Source organism: Metopolophium dirhodum, chromosome 5 (assembly GCF_019925205.1).
Source record: "Metopolophium dirhodum isolate CAU chromosome 5, ASM1992520v1, whole genome shotgun sequence".
NCBI lineage: Eukaryota > Metazoa > Arthropoda > Insecta > Hemiptera > Aphididae > Metopolophium > Metopolophium dirhodum.
In genome coordinates this window covers 7,016,086-7,035,097 of record NC_083564.1, presented here as the reverse complement: position 1 = coordinate 7,035,097, position 19,012 = coordinate 7,016,086, and the positions used below count along the sequence as shown (strand labels likewise).

Sequence of the window (19,012 nt, the reverse complement as noted above, 5' to 3'; positions counted from 1 at the left end):
CGGAGAACAAGTGCCGCCATCCCCCCACCCCGGGGCACGGCAGAAACCTACGGGTGCCCCATTAGAAATTCTGCCAAACACAACACACACGTGTACCAACCTACCCAATATAAAACCTACCAAACCTACCCAATATAAAACCTACAGTACCCTCCCCACACCCAATGGCCTATGTTGCCGCGGGTTACTCAATAAAAAAAAAAAAAAAAAAAAAAAAAAAAAAAAAAAAGAACGCGCGTGCATCGACAAATTAATTAGGTTCGATAATAAAATAACTTCAAACCATCTTGTACATACCTATTATATTATTAATAACGGACTTGCGTTGTACGCACGCAAAATTACTACACCGAAATAGCCGGCGACATCCTTGATGAATAATTCAGTGGTGAAAGTATATAACAATGTTATGATATCGAATTCGCGGTGTAAGACAATAGCTATAAAACGGGCCGCATTGTATACCTACCGAAACGGTTAGTATTTTTTTCCTATCGATATACCTTTATAATATAGGTGTATGCACGATTATAATAATATTATCATCATCATGAATCGATTTTAAATCATCGGCGGGGCAAGACAGTCGATCGTGGACGACTTAAAAATCGGTCCCTCGCACATGGACTACATCACGTCGTATGGTGAAAACGTGTTGGAATATCGTTTTTTCCATCTAAATGCGAGATACGATTCGTAGTCGAATATCGTCGACATCACATTTAGCGCTAATGCTAGGGTAATCCAATTAATTACAGTGAACCCGTAAAAAAGTGTATTGTTAATTTTAATATAATATTGTATTCGCTACAGTAGTGCTTTAAGCAGTAGTGTTTTAGTAACGCCATAATAATGTCATCATGTATTTATATTTTGAACATGTACAATATAATTAAACAATTTTTTCGGCGACACACATCACGGCAATACGCGACCCCACACCTGTTAAGGACCACTACCATACAGTTCCTACTTAATATCATACATTTTAATAATAACGACATCATAGTATTATACAATTAGGATAACGCATATGAAATATGTTCAGGTCTCCGAAATAATTATATAAAGACAATTATCTTCACAAAAATCGCAATTTTTCGAAATTCTTATGGATATGGTAAACATATACATATTGTATATAGTACCTTCGTATAGACGAAAATCATAACACGTCCGCTGCAGTAGGCGCGTCGTACATATAGGTATATTATAATAATATACTATATCATGTCGTAAATAATTGGTGAAAATGTCAAGGATGATTATACATTTTGAATTAAGTATGAAGAAAATAAAAAGCAAACCTATTTTGTCATAAACTCATAAAATATAATAATAACTGGCGGTGTGCTGTGCTGTGCAGAGTTTCACGTTTTTCAGTAGGTACCCAGCGTGACATTTATTCCTTAGTGCATTGCGTCTTATATAATAGTGGTTCCACGTTAAAAATTTACTGGAAAACCTGCAACAAGTATTTTTCTGGAATGTTACAGCACTACAATTTATTGCGAATTGGTGCTTTGTAAATTCAAAAGCGTTGTCACTAATCAGAGTTTACCTCAATCATTTATTTTACGCATCACGGTATTGTCGTTCAGAATATACGTCATATATATATTGGTATTTGCTTTAAATCAAAACAGATTTTTACTATCATCTATATATGTCTGTATTGTGATACGACGTGTAGTTTTCGAAGTACTTCACATTTTTTTTTTACTAAACGACCAATAATAATGTTAATCACGATGACACGGGAAAAGGATGTGACATTATATTACGGCATAAGAGCCATAAGAGAGCCATAAGAGCCATATTATAAGACCTTCTCCACGAATGACCAGACGAATGGCCACGAATGACGAGATCAATTTTAGACGACACGGCTGCGCAGAAGCCGAGCAGAAGAAATACTTATAGTCACACGGATTCCATTTCGACGTCGGCCAATTTCGTGTAATTTTTTCTCATTTTCTTGCGCGGGCTTTCGTAAGACATAATAATATTATTATAATAGTTATAATACAGGGGTCGGCAAGTAATTTCTATTGGAGTCCTAAAGATTAAAATAATAAATCAATGAGGTCCAGTGAAAAAAATCTTTTTCAAATCTTTATATATTAAAAATAGCAGATATAAGAATAATACTATTACAGAAAATAACATAATGAAGTACAATGTTTTGACAGGGTCCATAGTCTTGCCTTCCGCGGTCCGGATCCGGACCGCGGTCCGCCAGTTGCCGATCCCTGTTATAATACATATTGCCATACACGTGCTTTATCGTTGTACGTCTTGCAAAGAGCTCTTCGGCTCGCCCATATGACGTACGTATTTCGTACTTGAACGATAATTACTTTTGTTTTTAATCTCGTCTACTAATACGTACGTAACGGGATGAGCTAATATTAATTTCAATATAGCAAATTTGATTTTTGTTTTACGACAATGACCTCAGCCTACAGACATCTATTTTATTCTCATCACGTTAATCATTTTACATTCGTACATATTCCCATCTTTTACTCGAAATCATAATTATTATTTGCAGCTAGTTCATGATTGTAATATTTGTATTATACACACTAAAGAGTAAAAATGTTCAATTCGATCTTGCAATAGTCATTATACTCATTGGAATCATACTGGTATATATAGTCATTAGTCATATTCATGTATATACATAAATATTATCATTGAGTATAAATTGTAAAATATTTATGAAAAAAAAAATGATAATAATAAACAAATTAAGTTTATACAATATACATAGGTAGTCACTTAATGATTTTATATTTGTTTCATTCTTGTACAGTTACTAACAGTTATATGTTTTCTCTGTCTCGTTCAGGTATCGTGTATCGCTTGATGCAATAGACTTTAATTGTTATTGTACATGAGCAAATTTAATGGCATATTCATCAGTTATCACTATAACAAAAGTATAGTATAAAACAATACAGTATATGTTTGATATTTAAATAATTTCGGACGAAGTTTCCACAAAATAAAATAAATGTTACATATTTTAAATTATTTTTATTTGCATGTTTATACTTCTATTAAAGTGTGTATTTTTATGCATATATTTTAATTACAACAGATATTTTCTTTGAATTTATTTATATACATAGGTATACCTACAAGTACAACGAAACCGAAAACCCATCAAATGGTTACCGAAGCCGAGAAAAACTACGGGCTTTCACTATTGTTGAGACTTAACCCTCTGCAGGTTTCACCTAAAACATTAACTCGTCAAACAATATCGTTCACACTCGTTGAAGTTCGACTGATATATATAATATGATTAGGTGCACTGTCTCTGGAAAAGGTGCAGCTGCAGTCCGACCCACTGTTGTACATACTTCACTTTGCTCGTAGAGCCAAATATATATTTTTAGTATGGTAGACATGAAAAAAGCCAAAAGAGCACTTCATGACTAACCTGCAGGATATGTCAAATTTTGTGTGAATAAATTGGTAGTGATAGCGCATAAATGACGTATAATCTAGGCGATTTTTTAGCACGCGCTATAAAGAGTTTCAATACATTTAACATGATAAACCCGAATAATCACATACTATAGAAATTCATACGCCAGACGTGAGTTAATAGTAGATATAATAAAAAATAATCAGTTAAATCCAATATACGATTTCATTTCATATACATACAAACATATTATACATATTATTAATATCTGATATTCAATTATGTTTAATAGTGCTGCATCATTTTTTTTTATCAACTCTAAGAGCGCATCATTATGCATAATTTAGTGTCCTTAAATCGATGTATTAGGTAGGTCAAACATCCTATAATAATATAGTGCTAATATAGAAATGCGACCCAGGGTATATAATACTAACTCGATTGAGAAGAAGAAAAAATGTAAATTAATCATTATAACCGCACGACTTTTCACTATACGTTGTATACTCATACAATATTATATCGACGGAGCATTTGTATTCATACCACAAATAATAATACTATTGACTATTTATACGTGAAAGTTAATACATTTCTACTTTTTTTTCATATCTGGTGTGAACGTGCAGACGAACATAATATTCATGATATGGTATATTATATTTTAAACCAACACATTATAAGGTCATGTTTTTATACACCTATAACCACTAAAGTAAAAAGGTACCTGCAGGTACCTGTATACTCGCATACAGCTCCTTGAAATGGCAGTCAGTCCATTCATTAAATTATGTATAAAGTGTTATGTGTAAGTGTGTATGTATGTTTTTTTTTTTTTATTTATCACTCCGTACACGAAGTACCTAATGGTATACAGTGCACCATGCTACCTGCAGCTATGATGTACTACAAAATACAAATTCATGTATTATATCGACAGTTAAAAAAATGTACATCATTTTTTTAGCATAGAATGTTGTGCCTATCATATACTTTGTAAAACGGTGATTTTTTTTTCAACAAACGTAAAAAAATTGAATAGGTACTTTATTAATATGTACATAATATTTCGGTTCATAGACGTTCTATTAAAATAAAAAAAAACCCCTGTTTTGATAAATATAGTCAAGTCATGCAAATATATTATTTTCGTGTGAAATATGTTCAACCGATGAAGCGAAAAGAAAGTCTTCCTAGACGATGGACCGCGTTTCCTAGAACATAATCGATAAGATCTTCAACGACGACACACAGCTGCAAGTACCTATATACCTAACTACCTATATCCCCGCGCAAGCACATTGATATACCTATTACCTACCTATGTATGCCACGAGTTGGGATCATATTAATTATAAACCAGCAATAATGTATCCTAAGTATGTACGTATGCACTATAGTGTATAAACGCGTCTCCGTCAAATGGCGAAAACTTTCTCGGGACATAATATACAGTAATATCTATACTGCCAAGCATGATTTTTTAGAAAAGAAATAAAAACCGCCCAAGTGTTTCACCGTGTAGCACGTGAATGCGAAACTTAACACTTGAAGTGTGTGTGTGTTGTATAACTGTATAAGTGCGTCTATGCCCATTTTATAATAAAATATATATACCCGTGTAGACCTGCGTACTTAGTATAGTATACAGAGTGATTCTAATGGCAGTGCGGCGAACACCATTTATTTGGAAAAATATATCAAACTTTAAACGATCATAAGACATAAATCAAAACGAAACTCTTTGTTCCATATTCAAAAATAGTTCAATATTTGTTTTTGACATATCTATTGCAGAATTTTAAAATTCGGCGTTTAAACATATCGGAAATGTATATTCAACAAAATATTCTTCTATAAAATCAAACATGCACAATACTGCCGTTATAGATTTACAACATAATAAGTGGTGTTCGCCACAGTCACGATGATAGTTTCGCCCTGTATATACGAGGATAGGAATACATGATGATAACACGTAAGTGGTTTTAATTACGCGCAGAGGACAAACGCGCGAAGGAAACGTTCGCCGACGCGGTCTGTTTTCGTCGATTTGTTTTTGGCTTGTTTTTTTTTCACCGGTAGATGAATTTTGTTTCTCACAACACGTGACAATGCGTAATACGCGGAGAGAATGCGCACACGAACATAAATATTATAATATTATACACTTGAAACAATTCCCATCATCGTCGCTGCTGGCCGATGGTTATGTGCTGAGTGTGCGTGTTTAAGGTCCGCGCCGAACGTCTATGATGTAGGGGAAAAAAATAATTGCTTTCAACATTATCATATTATTATACATACTACGGATTCGAGTGCGACGCGGAATGTAGTCCTTTCGTGAGCACCACGTCACAATTACCGCGGCTGAAAAGCTTCTTCTTCGATACTACTCGTCATCGTCGAACAATTATAATATATTATGTAGGTAGATACATAATATAGATACGTCTTAATATAGAGGCAGTCACCGTTCCCGATGCTGCCATTATCATTGCTGGTCATAACTTTTTCGTTTTCCTATACGCGGGCTTAATACATATAGGACAGGTAATATTATAGTGGTAACCGGTAATACACCACGCGTTGCTTGCGGCTAATGGATCTCTATAATATGCATTAGGTGCATTATCGTTGCATATTATTACCTATGTATATTTATCGCAGTGCAAATATGTCACGAAAAAAATGAAAACCGACGCCACGAGGATCGTGTGAACTTCTCGTATATTGCGCACGCAAAATGCACGTCGTGTTTGTTTATTTTTCCAACAGTCTGCGCCAAAGTCCTACGATGCTCGATACTCGTTTTTTTACTCTTCTCTAAACTGTCTGTCGTTACTATAATATTGTATTGCATACACTTCATTATTGTGATATTATGTGTATACTATATTATACGTAATAATGCGTTTGTATACATCTCACAGCCACAACGACGCCGCACATTTAAATGATAATAGACGCGCGAATATAAGAAAAAGTACGAGCGATTTTTAAACAATCGATTCAGCATTTCCGTGCTTCACTATGAAAGACGTGATTTACGTCAATTATTACTATTTTGTAGTCAATGACTGTCGAAATCTGCAAATGTTTTCGTTCCTAAACGTAACAGTTTTGTTCTTTCTCTGAACGTTTTCTTATATTCCGATTGTGTATCTATGTTATTATATGTTTGTTCGAAAAAAATCACAAAAAACGTCCGCGCGTTCTAATTTCTAATCATTTTAAAAACGTAAAAATAAATGTATAATTACGATCAAGACGACGATTATTTTATTGTTTTAACGTATGCCACTAATATAAAACATTCTATTTGTACAATATTAATGAACATAATACATAATAGCATATTGTTCATTATCTATTATATGACGGTACAAAATAAACATTTCCAGTAGCTTGAATGACAAAAATTATAAAAAAAATCGTATAGCGTACGATTCTATTGAAACGTATAATATATAGTATTTCAATATTATTATTATATCTTTCACTTTTTTTGTAGTAGTAGTGAAACAGTTTTGTCAATGTATTATAGATCTCCTTAATTGCCGTCTAACTATGGACTTTTTACTAAATACCTATTGTATAACATGTACGTATACAAGTATACGGTCTTTACTTTATAGAATCCATCGCAAACACACTATCATACTTCTAACAAGCGACGTCGCGCGTCGTTTGTTTTTGATTTTGTATGCCTACCCGATTATATTTTCGAATTTTACGAGTATAGGTATTAGGTACAATAACACTTCCATGTTTTTAATATATTCTCTATAAATAGCCAAATGTTTCTTTTACATTCGTAGGTACATAGTACATTTGCTAATATAATAACTGCCGGTGACGCGACAGCTTTTCTCTTATTTGACTTCGCTTTACACGAGTTTCTTTCGGTTTTCACCCACTGTATGTATATATAATATGTTAATACGCTCATTTAGCTTTCAGTCTCAAATGTATCTACTAATTCATTATCGCATTGAATTTCATAAACGTTACTTTGTTTGCGATATTTTTTCTTTCTCTTCATGTCTTATATTGTATAAGATAATACACTATATATTATAAATTATAATATATTACCGGTATCATTATATATATAGGTACTGCACTGTATACAGTATATGTACATGGTACATTCACAGTATAGGTATAAGCACTTCTACAGTTTTGAGTCTATGATTTTGTATTATTATATTACTATTATAATATGTATTTATTAGTTGTTTATAATTATAACAATTGTTATTAAATTTGAATTACACAACTTTATAGCAAAACCAATTATTATAGTAAAATTATCTTAAAACGCATCAAATTATAATGATATAATAATGAGGAAAATATTAATATATTGTACGAACGTTGGTTCACGAGAGTACCTATAATATAATAACTTGAAATTATGGCATGTCATTATCATATATTGACCAATCTAAGCAGTTCACGCTGATGAGTGATGAGTGATGATGAACTGCAATTATTTTCTCTCTTCGATTAGAAAAAAAAACACAGAGTACATTAAGGAGTACGTACCTATCTGTATAATATTTGAATTACCGAAAAGGCATACGGGACGTGATTAAAACGATGATGTTATAGTTTATTTTCACGTCTATCAGGGATCGATTCCCAACACTTCTTTTAAATGTTTAATCACGATATTAACGCCGGTATTATAGTAGATAATATATAGGCCAAGAAAACACACGACAACGACCCGGTGCATGTAAATCTGTGCTATTATATTATTTATTATATATACATATATAAGTACATACTATTATCATTATCTAAGGATAATTGAAGGCCTACCTACATACGTGGTACCTACTGTACCTAGATACCAGCTATAATATATTGTCCTCGATACGGTCTCCTTTTTTATCGGTCAAACATTTGACAACATATGCATTGTTTTCTCCGTGTCGTATAGTGCAGCCCATTGTTAATTATCCAGGGAGACACTTGTCACTTCTTGTCCACAGGCTTTAATTTTGCGAAATATTTATTAATATAACGTTAACTCGAATCAATATGTTATGTATATTACATGCGTGGCGTATGCATTATAATAAATAAATTACAATAATTTGGTTAATTTTCGAAATAATTCCATAATTCTATATGAGTACAATAGTCTGTGCTGCAAGTTGTATTATACTTGGATATTATTATAATTTATTGAATGTAATAAAAATGTCCATTTTTTGAAACGATCGTAAATTATATATTATATAATAAGTTAAATAAGAACCTATAAGCGTGCGACTCGTCGCGTCGTTTCGCCGAAAGCATTTTATTACATTTTTAAGTTCTGACTTTTTTCTTCATGATTAAGAAATACTAGTTGGCAAGAACGTGGTAATATTTTACATTAATTTTATTATAGCGTAAAAAATTTAAATGTTTGATTTTTAATCATCAACAAAAATAACGAATTGATTGTGTGAGAAATGAGCATACATAATTATATGAATTTGTGTATTGTACTATAACGAACAATAATATGCAAATAATAAATTAAAAATATACATAAATATAATAAAGGTAGGTATATTTAAATATAATGTAGAGTTTTGAAAGGTTTTGTACTTTAGTGTATTATATATAGCATACACATTCAACATATTAATGTACTAACATTGTTGTATTATTGTATTATTATTTATTTTAACAATATATATTTTATAATAATATTATAGATATGTATTTATAGTCTGACGGCGTCATTATTTTGTCTTTTAAAAAAAATACATTCTTGTTTGTTGATTATAATATAGACAGACGTCTTAGAAAAAAAAACTTTGTTAGAAAAGTCTGTATAAAGACAATATTTATATATATTTATTTTTTTGTTAGATTCACTTCCAAAACCGACCACTATTGTATATTATATTTATATATACAAAACTAAATCGATAACCACGATTTACCACTGCAAAATTTCTCCGATTGTGTAATTTTCCTTGACATCCGCGTGCACTATTTTTCTGATGCATTGTTAATTTATTGTCTGCAGGTGGAATTATAAATAATGACGAGCACAAACGCCGAACAATCTATCGAATCTCGACGAGGAAAAATAATATAACAAATACGATAACGTACATAAGTACCCAAAAATATTAAACATTTACGATTTGTATTTTATAGAAATAATATGATGTGTAATTATTATAGATTAATAAAGAGCAAAATCGATTCTAGCGCACTTTCGTTTTGCTCTTTCTCGCGATCCAACAAGAACACGTGTAGGGCATTGGCCACCATGTGCAGCGAGTACTTATATTTTTACAATATTATAGTTTAAAACTTGTCTAACGAGCCGAGTTCGAAATTAGCTGTCAAAAATGATTTTGTGTATTTGCAGAAGATTGGACGGTTTCTTGACCTTATATACAAATAATGACGCACGCAGGACACAATTTGAAATCCTCGTTGAATAGCACACACTCATACGTGTGTCTATTGACTATTGGATTAAAATTTACTTTCGTCTATACGTCGCATTCAACAATTGTACAATAATACTTTTCCTTTGGACTGCAGCAAAAATGAGATTTTCTTTGTGGTTGATTACTCTCGTGTTATATACCTATTTATGTTAGCAAGATGATTTTGTTTGAAGTAATAGAAAATCATAAATCATTATACTTACCATGGTACACAGTTTGAATTTGCTAATCAATTTGACAAATGTAAAATGCTGTGACTTGTACAGTGAAATGAACAGACAAAACCACAAAAAGATGACAATTAATAATCGTATTAATTTTCCAAAGACTTTAACGCACTATCTATAAATAGTACTGAAGAGCATAGCACAGAATCAATTGTTATTTGTAGGTATACTACACATTATTCAAAATTTTAAATAGACAAACTTATTTATCGTAATATATTATTATTTCCCAATTACGATTATATTTACATATTATTGTATTATACATTTAATTATATTCCAAAACGAACGAATTTCAATCCGACAAAACTATTATAACGGTTCGGCGAATGTGAAAGTTTCGCTTAGCTGTAATGGACAACATATACGATATTATAGTGGTTTTTACCAGTTTTGTCGTTAAACGGTTTATTCCATTGTTTTTATTTACGCGAAAAAACATAAAACAACTTCACACGGTACCTATATAAAGTATGAGTTGAACTATGTAGATAAATTGAAAAGCTAATAAAATAAAGATATTAAACCGTTTATAATATAATATAGCAGATAGTATACTATAATATATTATATAATAACATAATAACATGGGAAATTTAAAATTAAAACTACGAAGTACAGTATTATTTTAATACAAAAAACAAATATCCTGAAAGCAGTACCTATATAGTATAGTATATTATATTCATATAATCGTAAATAAATAAGTTATAGATTTATTTTATATATATAGATAGTTAAGTACTGGATTGTTATTTTTCGACACAACAACAATATTACATATTTTCATGCAATTATAGTATGTAATATATCATAGCTCTAAGTATATCTCTATTCATAATATAATATATATAAAAATAATACTCGTATATATACTAAGTTGTAAAAATATTATACATATAGATTGTACATCATTGCATATATTTTTTTCATTTACAAAACTATCACACGTATTGACCATTTCGTCTAATAATAAAAAAATTTAATTTTAATTTCTTATTCTTATTATATTATTTTTTTAATTTTGTCTGATAAAATACATTTAATAAACTTTGAAGTAGGTAACTAAGTACTAACTATAAAGAAGCCCTACTGCTGTAATATAGTCCATAAATACTAAGTAAATAAATCTACGTTTCCGGTACTTCTACCATTCATAACATTAGGTATACCTATGATTAAATAAACATATATACGTAAACAATTTAAAAATCGAAAACTTTATTTTCTTTTATTCATTATCTCTTATAAAAAAAATGATTAATTTAACCCGTCAATAACACTAATTAACGTATACTCCCATACACATTTGGTATTTAAACCATTACTGCGTGCTCGACAGATTAAAATCTATATAGCTTGACGCAACAAGTGGAACCAATTTTTAAATGTAAAAAAAAGGATGTGGTATAATACCTATTGTTTTGGGTCCATGAAATATAACCTATACGGACTACGATAGTAGGAACGATTTGAATTTCGAGAAATTGTACCTAAATAATACGGATCGTAAACAATTCAGGAAATCAGTTTCCTGTGCAAACCATGATTTAATGAAAACAATTGATGCAGATGTTAGCCTACTAAAAATTATTAAAAATTTTTCGAATATCCAATGCTCGATCACGAATGGATTAACATTGATGTCAACAGCAGTAAACAGCTAGTGAGGCTTGACAAGATTTATAACATACATTTGGCCATATTTTAGATTTTTTTTGCTGTACTAATATTAACGAAAATATGTATAACATTTTACAAATTTTTGCGTTCCTAGTTCCTACTACCCATGTAAGAATTAATAGTATTTTTGTTTTAATCAATACACACTTTTTAAATATTATGATAAATATTTAGTACAACATATCAGTATATACCTACCATCCTGCCATTAGTTTATATTGTATACTGTATCAGCAGTATACCATTTAATATTATGCTATGCTTAAATCAGTTAAATCTATAATAACTTATAATATATCAAATCATGTGGGCAAGATTATTATGTATATCAGAATATGTATCCAAGGTCAGCATAATCGTACTGAAAGAATGCATTTTGCAAAATGATTCAATCTGATCATGCTGATAGATGACGTGCAATATTATTAATAACACTATAATATATTACTAAATATAAAATATTGTCTTATAGTTGTACTACAGTCTACAATACTCTATTACAATATTTATAGCCAGGGGCTAAAATTACTGTGTCCTTTGAAAATCAAAATGTGTCCACTGAATGACAAATGTGTGTCAAATATTAATGTGTAAGAAAAGTGGTATATAAAAGAGGGGGGGATTTTGGGTGTTACAACCCCCACGGGTTTTTTTTCTATACAAATCTGTCAAAACCCAAAGGTAACAATTAAATTAATAAGTGTGTCCCCTGAAATCGGATGGATTTTAAGCCCTGTTTATAGCACAATTCTGCTTAAACATATAATATCGTATTTTATTTTAAAATCTTTCATTACATTGACAGAAAAATTAGTTTATCATATAAATGGTACCTATTTACCAAATAATAACACCAATTTTGTGTGCATTTTATTTTATTTTAGTTAATGGTTGTTCAAATTATGATAATAACGTTTTTTTTCTTAATATTTATATTATGTTCACATTTTCAGATATAGATCTGGGATTGGAATTAGAAGTGTTCTAAATACCAATACATACCTAGTTATAATAAAATATAATCCTTTGTGATTTGTATAGAAATCGGACGTGGACGAAACAGCTTTAAAATTTAAATAAGTAATTTTTGGAACTATTCCCAGTTAAAAGCCGGGCAAAATCGTGAATAAAATATGAAATGTATGTTATAACTATTTTACAAGCAACAACCATTTTTTTAATAAAATATCCGTTTAGGTTTGCTTTATTATTTTAATTAAAAATTATAATATCCATTTGGTTACAATATTATAGTCATTATGTTTACTCAGAACATTCACTATAATCATTATTATATTAATAACTAATAATATACAACTCGCACACACCTAGGTTATAATTATGCGGGCATTATAATATAATTGTGTGATAAATATTTTCACGTAATTCTTATAAGTATTGGGGGGACCCGACCTCGGCCGGCTATCGGCACGGTTGTACCGATTTGAATGCATATTATGATATGATTATCGCGGTGATACTCTCGCGGATGCACACGGTCGTGTGCGTTTAATCTGCTGCAGTGTTAGTGGTTTAATAGTGGTGAGAAAAAAAGCGCCGAGCCAGCTCACGACATCCTATAATAATATGATTATAGATGCGGACCAGGACCGACGAGACGTACCTGCGTTTTGACCGTCCGCGGCGAGCGCCAAAACGACGGCCGCCAAGACCGCGGACACCGCTAGCCCGGGACTTCGCCGCCTGTCCGGCTCGCGGGACATTTTCGATTTCGTCGCACTTTCGCGGGTTATCCGTCGCCCGCCGCTGCTGCCGGCACCGCAGCGTCCGGCAAAGAGTACTTGTTTATTATTATTATCGAAACGGGTGTACGCGAGCCGAACGACGAGCGCGTTGTTTACTTTAAATATTACCGATACGACGCGGAATAATTATATCACGCGATCTGTGACTGAGATAATATTTATTATTTTCGGATACGTTGTTTGGGACGCGATAATATTATTATTATTATCGAACGCTTACGCGGTCACACGTACACGATCGCATGGCGTTCGTTTCACGACCGATTCGACCACGTTCACTGCGCGCGACGGCGTGCAAACCACAACTGACGACGGACAGAACCGTGGTCGTCGTCGCGGCGCGGTCGGCCCGGCCTCCACGCAGCCACCACCGCCTCCGCCACCGCCACCTCTGGCTCGTGACCGGTCTTCGACGGAGGCCCGCGCGGACGACGACGACGACCGCCGTACACGCTAGCCGTAGGGTTTCGTCCCATAACGATTGGAAAAAAATTACCAAATTTACATAGGACAAATTTATTTATCGCAACGATATTCTTTGATATAATTATTATATTATCCGATTGATTCGTCGAAAACGGAACCGCGTGAAAGAACTTCGCGGATTGTCGTATGATACTCGTGCTGGCAAAGTATATACTATATTATGAGTTTCGAACGGGGAGAGGTGCATCTAAAAATATAGACTGTGTACCCAAACTGAGTTATAGATATTGCAAACAAAAAAATGCCATCGTGATTTATAGAGAAAATCGTCACACACGTTGAATTTTAAGTTAGTTGACTCGTAATAAATTGGAGTGTTTGAAAATTGAGCATATCATTTAGGTATATTTTCTAGCCTAATATGTACTTACTTGCAGAAAATATTATTTATTTGTAGAGTAAAATGTAAATGTTTATATTCATATTTTGGACAAATTTCCGCCGTTTAAAATAATAGGTATACTTAAGTTACTTAACCTATTTCATTTAAATGAACCATGCAATAACTGCGAACTGTCAAGTAAGATTTAATCTCAAAAATGTGTATATACACGCAAAAAAAAAAAATCAGTATTAAAATAATAATATACCTAACGTGTTCTTGTAAAAGAACATTCATCAGCTATTATATGATTACAATATTATATCCGTACTACTGTAGCTATAGTAGCTAGGTTGTAAAAACGCTTTATTTTTATAGATACACCGTTCGGACAACTCGGTGTTTGTAATAGTGTGTAGCTTGATACTTAATTCAATTAATTCACGGTCGGCGATTATACTATCTCTGCCGGTCTGCAGCCTGATTCGCATTAGATCAATGATTAGGTAACGAATGTCCGGTGTTTGCACGAAAACGTATAGAGCCCTTACAATTACTACGATTTACGACTACTGCGTACACGCCATGCATGACTGTGGTCCAACCTTGCGCTAATAGTTAAATATAATATAGTTTTGTCGCAATCATCACTGGAATGCGTATAGTGTATGATATAACTTAAGATTTTCCGCTGGTGTGGGACATGCTTTCCGGTGTTCGTGCTCGTCGCATATAATAATATTAAATATATATTACACTATAATATATTATAGTATCCTCGACGAGTCAGAAGTTAGATGTAGCGTGTGACACGCGTTATAACTCATAATAAAAACTGTATTGTAAATACCACAGCTATATTTTTATTGCCAAGGTTTTACCCCGATTTTACAAGCTTACAAACGAACGTTACAGTGTTGATTGTTATATACTAGTACTAGGTACATATATTGATTAGAAAAAAGTTATTTTACATGTCAGGTCTCAGGTCTTTCTGTTACAATAGACAAAACCCGACGCTTTGCTCATAGGAATTAAACATGACCTAGTCACATTCCAACATTGGTGCACACTCACGGACGGTCAGATTTGACTGATCTACAATCGGATGCGTATATAACCTAATGACTGAGACTCTGAGAGGGACGGGGGTCGGGGCCCATCGATAAGTCACACAGTACAATTAATTTTAAACACAACCCATCGATTCCGACATTAGTATATAGTAGTACTCGTAGTAGGAACTAGGAACCTACATTAGTATTATATGACTGCATAGTAATATACGTACCTAATATAATAAGGTAAGCACTATTCCACTTGCAAATACGAATATATGTGATTACTGATTTCAGTGATTTGTAAACTAAAATAGAATGGATATAAATATGATAGTTATTAATTACACGTATGTGAAGTCAGTGATGGTTGATCAACGAGTACCTGTAATGCTAAACTGATAAATATTAATATATTCTAATAACCAAAATTCTAAAGGCTTTAAATATTTTATATTAGGTACCTATAAAAGTTATTAAAATGTTGATTTTAAAAACATTAAGTACCTATAAGATGTTTTAAGAATTATTGTATTGCAGTGTACACTGTGCAGTATTTTAGTATGCAATGGTGTAACTAGGACTTAGGAGTACATTTTTGTGAGACAAAATATAATAAATAATTTTTACCTATTCTTTCTAAAAATATAATGGGACATGAGATGGCACCTCTATGACCCTATACCCATCAAATAATTTACTATTACCAATAATAAATGTATAGATATGTACTATATACTATGATATATACTATGATATATAGCGCAGTTCTTGAAATGTTGAAGAATGTTAAGACTAGTGAAAACATTAAGTTAATACTATACGTCTAACGTCTATACTGCCTACTATCCATGTACAATAGACCTGCATATTATAATGTGTACAATTTTAAATGTAGGTACCTATACAATATACAGATTTTGTAATGGCTAATTAGTAATAATTAATAATTACCGATAATGCACTCATATACGATATATATATTATTCAAGCTTAAGAATAATGATTTTCAAATAAAAATAAATGTGTTGGAATAGAAAATAAATTAGAACTTAAAACGTATTTCATTTCCCTTGACTATACACTATACATGGTTGATTATACATGGTGTATCTTATGTCATTGTACGCGGGGTTTCTTAACGATTATGGATCGATGACATAGAATTTCGTTAAAACGAATAAAGACGTGTTTCTTTATTTTTAACAGGCAATTTTTTTATAACAATTTTAAAATTTTGAAACACGCAGGTGTACCAACAGAAAAATCAACTTTATTTTTTCAAATGGTAACCGGTGTTGCCAAGTTTTCATTACTTAATATTGCAAATATCGTATATCTAAATCGCCCAAATCGCCGCCATCTAGTGGTTTAAAAAGTAGCCCAAACGCCACAAACCGCTGTCATAAAAATTAATGTTGCCATGTCTTCGAAAATAGAATTCTGTCTAAAGTAGTAAAGTCCACACAGTAAACACTATTTTGCAGATACACAACATTCAACGTAACATTGGCTACTCAATTAAATTAATTATTACATTTTGTGTTTAAATAGCTCAGTAAACTTTCTTTAAAATACTAATGAAACATTCAAAAATGATATGAATAGGTATTTAAATCAAGGATTTAACACTGGAGCCAAACCGAAAATAACAAAAGATTCTATTGAAATACAAATAGAATCGAAACCAAAAACCATAAGTATAAAAGATTTTTAATTTTTTTTAATGAAAAAATATAATAATCTGTTTCTTAAGTTAATGCAATACATAATAAGTACAAATAAATTATAGTAATGGTATAACATTATTATAGTTAAATATCACTTGTACAATGTACAGTTTTAAGTTTTAATAATGATCCATATCTATGCTATCGCCCAAATCACCTGGATTCTATTGATAAAGTAGCCCAATCGGTGACAGATCGCCAACCTGGCAACATTGGACTAATTGCTATAATTTTTAATGGATTCCGGTAAAGCTTTTTTTTCTGAAAATGTTGACTGTCAAATCATCAATTTTGGTTCACTAGTTTATTAACTATGGTCCTCTAAAGTTTAGTAAAATATGAATTAATACTTTTAATTGAAATAATTGATATAGGTTTAATTTACAAGAGCTAAATAATTTTTTCTTAAAACTAACTTTTATAACTTGAAATTTGAACCATAAGTTTCCTATATTGGTAGGTATCGCATGCAAAGTATGAATTTAGCAGTTGAAATTCTTAAAGAATTATTTAATAATCGTGATTTAAAATAAACTATTTGCAAGATATTTAGGTAAATAGTCAATCTCAATATAGGTTTATACCTAACTTAGGCATACTTTTAATCTGAGTTAATTACAGATTTCCAATTTTATTATATAGATAACAAGAATCAAATACCATTAGGTAGGTATCCTAAGCCACCTAATAAAGAATCCAAATTAATGCTATTGTAAGAAAAGTATGATAGGAATTTATGATAGGAAAAGTACCTACAAAATATAATGTAAATGTACAAAACTAAAAAATATGAAGGTTTATGAATTTCAACTCCTAAATTTATACTTTGCAGTTTGTATGTGATATCTACCAATATAGGGAATCTATATGGTTCAAATTTCAAGTTTGTCCCACTATGAGAAGAGCACCACAAAACATTGCACTTTTTTCATTACACAATTTTTTTTAACCCATACCTAAGACATTAATGTCAACAATCGAATACCATTTACCAATTTACCATTACTACTTTAGCCACCTAATAAAGAATCCAAATTTATGATATTGTAAGAAAAGTAACTGTGAAATAATTAATCACGAATACCTATAAAAACAAATTAAAATAATAATACTGATTTTGATGATTGTATGTTAAAATTAAAATAATGAACTATGTTTGCCAACAATTTTGTTTATGTTTTTTTTTTTTTTGAGAGAGAGAGTGTCATTACTCATTAGATTACCAATTAAACTACTTGCATGCGATACCTACCAATATAGGAAACTTATGGTTCAAATTTCAAGTTATAAAAGTTAGTTTTAAGAAAAAATTATTTAGCTTTTATAAATTAAACCTATACCAATTATTTCAATTAAAAGTATTAATGCATATTTTACTAAACTTTAGAGGACTATAGTTAATAAACTAGCGAACCAAAATTGATAATTTGACCATAAAAACTTTCAGAAAAAAAAACTTTATCGGAATTCATTAAAAAATATAGTAGTTACCATTTGCAAAAATAAAGTTGATTTTGCTATTGGTACACCTACGTGTTTCGAAATTTTGAAATTTTGATAAAAAAATCGACAGTTAAAAATAAAGAAACACGTCTTTTTTCGTTTTAACGAAATTCTATTTCATCGATCCATAATCGTTAAAAAAACCCGCGTACAATGACATATTATTTATTAAGATACACCCTGTATACTTCCAAGATTACAATTAATATGGTAGTATGTAGTATGTACAATAATTATTACAGACATTTTAGTAATTGATCTACAATATTATATAAATAATATATGCATATACAGCTATATAGCCATATATAGGTATTTTATAATG

General features: G+C 31.2%; 1 protein-coding gene across 1 annotated transcript in view; it reads right to left on the bottom strand.

Moving 5' to 3' along the window:
• Nucleotides 1–13,903, bottom strand: part of LOC132945934 (sushi, von Willebrand factor type A, EGF and pentraxin domain-containing protein 1) — a 64,527-nt gene extending 50,624 nt beyond the window's left edge. The window contains exon 1 of the mRNA XM_061015770.1: nt 13,447–13,903. Within this exon, the coding sequence (XP_060871753.1) occupies nt 13,447–13,546 (100 nt within the window). The 5' untranslated portion in view covers nt 13,547–13,903. The remainder of the gene's footprint in view (nt 1–13,446) is intronic.
• Nucleotides 13,904–19,012: the final 5,109 nt, after the last annotated feature.